The sequence below is a fragment of the Pyxicephalus adspersus genome, chromosome 9 (assembly GCF_032062135.1).
Source record: "Pyxicephalus adspersus chromosome 9, UCB_Pads_2.0, whole genome shotgun sequence".
Classification (NCBI taxonomy): Eukaryota; Metazoa; Chordata; class Amphibia; order Anura; family Pyxicephalidae; genus Pyxicephalus; species Pyxicephalus adspersus.
Window position 1 is genome coordinate 66,582,801 of NC_092866.1, and position 4,331 is coordinate 66,587,131.

Below are 4,331 nucleotides of genomic sequence, written 5' to 3' on the forward strand. Positions count from 1 at the left end.
GGGAAATGTACAGAATGCCAGAAAGAAGAGCTCAAAGGGTGAAATGCGGTAAGACAATATTGGCCTTCTGCCCACTAACAGGCCTGAGATTCTTAGTACAAGATGGAGTCTGATAGAGGACATGCAGAGATAATATATGTGAGGAGGTCACCTCTGGAAATGTCTCTTAACATGATGAAATTGTTTTCCCAATTAATAAGTCGGCAGCTCATAAAACGAGGTCACCTGATACTTTTATTCTGCAGCCAATTTCTGAAGGTGGACTTTGCATGGCGTTTCATTTTCCAACCTCTGACCTCCTATTCCCGGATAATAAAGATTGCTTTCAGGGTGCTTATACAATTTACAAATTCCTGCAGCAGGTCCTCGGGTTGGACTTCAGCATTTCCAGCACCTGCCAGGTGTCCCCATCAAACGGCAAAAATTTAGACAGACAATCATAATCATTTGGTGGCCTGCCATCATTACACCTTAAACAGTGCATTTAGGTGCCGTGAACTCTAGCAACCAATCAGCTGCAAGCTTTACACCGATTCCTGTGAAAACTCTTCTTCATCCCCCTCACATCCATGTCCCGTGGATCTTCACCCCCACTCACACCCGTGTCCCATGTATCTTCATCCCCCTCACATCTGTGTCTTGTGTATCTTCATCCCCCCTCACATCTATGTCCCATTTATCTTCATCCCCCTCACATCCATGTCCCATGTATCTTCATCTCCCTCACATCCATGTACCATGTATCTTCATCCCCCCTCACATCCATGTACCATGTATCTTCATACCCCTTCACATCCATGTCCTGTGTATCTTCATGCCCCCTCACATCCATATCCTGTGTATCTTCATGCCCCCTCACATCCAGGTCCCGTGTATCTTCATCCCCCCCTCACATCCATGTCCCGTGTATCCTCACCCCTCTCACATACATGTCCCGTGTATCTTCATCCTCTCTTACATCCGTGTTCCATGTATCTTCATCCCCCTCACACCCATGTCCCGTGCATCTTCATCCCCCCTCACTTCCATGTCCCATGTATCTTCATCCCCCTCACATCCATGTCCTGGATATCTTCATCCCTCTCACATTCATGTTTCGTGTATCATCATCCCCCTCACATCTATGTCCCATGTATCTTCACCCCCCCTCACATCCATGTCCCATGTATCTTTACCCCTCCTCACTTCCATGTCCCATGCATCTTCTTCCCCACTCAAAGCCATATCCTGTGTATCTTCATTTCCCTTCACATTCTTGTCCCATGTATCTTCATCCCCCCTCACATCCATGTCCCATGTATCTTCATCCCCCTCACATCTATGTCCCATGTATCTTCACACCCCCTCACATCCATGCCCCATGCATCTTCTTCCCCACTCAAATCCATATCCTGTGTATCTTCCACCCCCTCACATACATGTCCTGTGTATCTTCATCCCCCCTCTCATCCATGTCCCGTGTATCCTAACCCCCCTCAAGTCCATGTCCCATGTATCTCATCCCCCTCACATTCATGTCCCGTGTATCTTCATCCCCTCACATCCATTTCCCATGTACCTTTATTCCCCTTACATCTATGCCTTGTTTATATACATCTCCTTCACATCAATGTCCTGTGTATCCTCACCCCCCTCACATCCATGTCCTGTGTATCTTCATCTCCCTCACATCCATGTCCCGTGTATCTTCATCCCCCTCACATCCATGTCTTGTGTATTTTCATCCCCCTCACATCCTTTTCCTGTATCATCATTCCATCTTACACCCATGTCCCATGCATCTTAATCCCCATCACATCCTTGTCCCTGGTATCTTCATCCCCCCTCACATCCATGTCCTGTGTTTCTTCATCCATGTCACATCCATGTCCCATGTATCTTCATCCCCTCTTACATCCCTGTCTCATGTATCTTCATCCCCGCTAACATCCATGTCCCATGTATCTTCTCCCCGACCCCACATCCATGTCCTGTTTATCTTCATTCACCTCACATCCATTCCTGTGTATCTTCATCCCTCTCACATCCATGTACTTCGCCTCACATACAGGTCCTGTTTATCTTCACCACCCCCTATGCCCATATCCCGTGTATTTTCACCCTCCCCCCACATGTATCTTCATACCCCGTTAAATCCATATTCAGTGTATCTTCCACCACCTTACATGCTTGTCCTGTGTATCTTCATCCCCCCTCACATCCATGTCCCCTGTATCATCATCCCCCTCCCGTATATCTTCATAACCCCTCACATCCATGTGCCGTGTATCTTCTTACCCCCTCATATCCATGTCCCTTGTATCTTCATACCCCCTCACATCCATGTCCCGTGTATCTTCATACCCCCTCACATCCATGCCCCGTGAATCTTTATACCCCCTCACATCCATGTCCCGTGTATCTTCACCCCCCCTTACATCCATGTCCCGTGTATCTTCACCCCCTGACATCCATGTCCCGTGTATCTTCACCCCCCCTTACATCCATGTCCCGTGTATCTTCAACCCCTCACACCAATGTCCCGTGAATCTTCATACCCCCTCACTTCCATGTCCCGTGTGTCTTAATACCCCCTGACATCCATGTCCCGTGTAGCTTCATACCCCCTCACTTCCATGTCCCGTGTATCTTCATACCCCCTCACATCCATGTCCCATGTATCTTCAGCCCCCCTCACGTCCATGTCCCGTGTATCTTCACCCCCTTTACATCCATGTCCCGTGTATCTTCACCCCCTTTACATCCATGACCCGTGTATCTTCATCCCCCCTCACATCCATGTCTCATGTATCTTCATACCCTTCATATCCATGTCCCGTTTATCTTCATACCCCCTCACATCCATGTCCGCCATGTCCCATGTATCTTCATACCCCCTCACATCCATGTCCAGTGTATCTTCATACCCCCTCACATCCATGTCCTGTGTATCCTCACCCCCTTCACATCCATGTCCCATGTATCTTTATTCCCTTCACATCAATGTCTCATGTATCTTCATCCCCCTCACTTCCATGTCCCGTGTATCTTCATCCCCCACACATCCATGTCCTGTGTATCTTAATCCCCCCTCATATCCATGTCCCGTGTATCTTCATCCCCCCTCACATCCATGTTTCGTGTATCTCCATACCCCCCCATATCCATGTCCCGTGTATCTTCACCCCCCTTTACATCCATGCCCCGTGTATTGTCATCCCCCCTTACATCCATGTCCTGTGTATCTTCACCACCCCCTTACATCCATGTCCGGTGTATCTTCACCCCTCTTACATCCATGTCCCGTGTATGTATCTTCATACCCCCTCACATCCATGTCCCGTTTATCTTCATACCCCCTTATAACCATATCCCATGTATCTTCATACCCCCTCACATCCATGTCCAGTGTATCTTCATACCACCTCACATCCATGTCCCGTGTATCGTCACCCCCTTCACATCCATGTCCCATGTATCTTCATTCCCCTCACATCCATGTCTCATGTATCTTCATCCCCCTCACATCAATGTCCCATGTATCCTCACCCCCCTCACATCCATGTCCCGTGTATCTTCATCCCCCACACATCCATGTACTGGATATCTTCAACCCTCTCACATTCATGTTCCATGTACCTTCATCCCCCTCACATCTATGTCCCGTGGATCTTTACCCCCCCTCACATGCATGTCCTGTGTATCTTCACACCCCCTCACATCCATGTCCCATGCATCTTCTTCCCCACTCAAATCAATATCTCGTGTATCTTTTACCCCCTCACATGCATGTCCTGTGTGTGTTCATCCCCCCTCACATCCATGTCCCGTGTATTCTAACCCCCCTCATGTCTATGTCCTATGTATCTCATCCCCCTCACTTCATGTCCCGTGTATCTACATCCCCTCACATCCATGTCCCATGTATTTTAATCCCCCTCACATACTTGTCCCATGTACCTTTATTCCCCTTACATCCAAGTCCCGTGTACCTTCATCCCTCCTCACATCCATGCCTCGTTTATCTTTATCCCCCTCACATCAATGTTCCGTGTATCCTCACCCCCCCTCACATCCATGTTCCTTGTATCTTCATCTCCCTCACATCCATGTCCCGTGTACCTATATCTTCGTACTCCCTCACATCCATTTCTCATGTATCTTCATCCCCCTTCACGTCCATTTTCCTTGGATCTTCCCCCCCCTTTACATCCATGTCTCATGTATCTTCAACCCCTTTACATCCATGCCCCGTGTATCTTCATCCCCCCTCACATCCATGTCTCGTGTATCTTCATACCTCTCATATCCATGTCCTGTATATCTTCATACCCCCTCACATCCATGTCCCT

The 4,331-nt window shown here is 48.3% G+C and overlaps 1 protein-coding gene across 1 annotated transcript in view; it reads left to right on the top strand.

The window, feature by feature from the left end:
• OTOG (otogelin) overlaps nucleotides 1-4,331 on the top strand; it is a gene marked incomplete in the record, with an annotated part of 70,385 nt that continues 66,054 nt past the window's right edge. Inside the window, 1 exon segment of the mRNA XM_072421584.1 lies at nucleotides 1-48. Coding sequence (XP_072277685.1) covers nucleotides 15-48 — 34 coding nt within the window.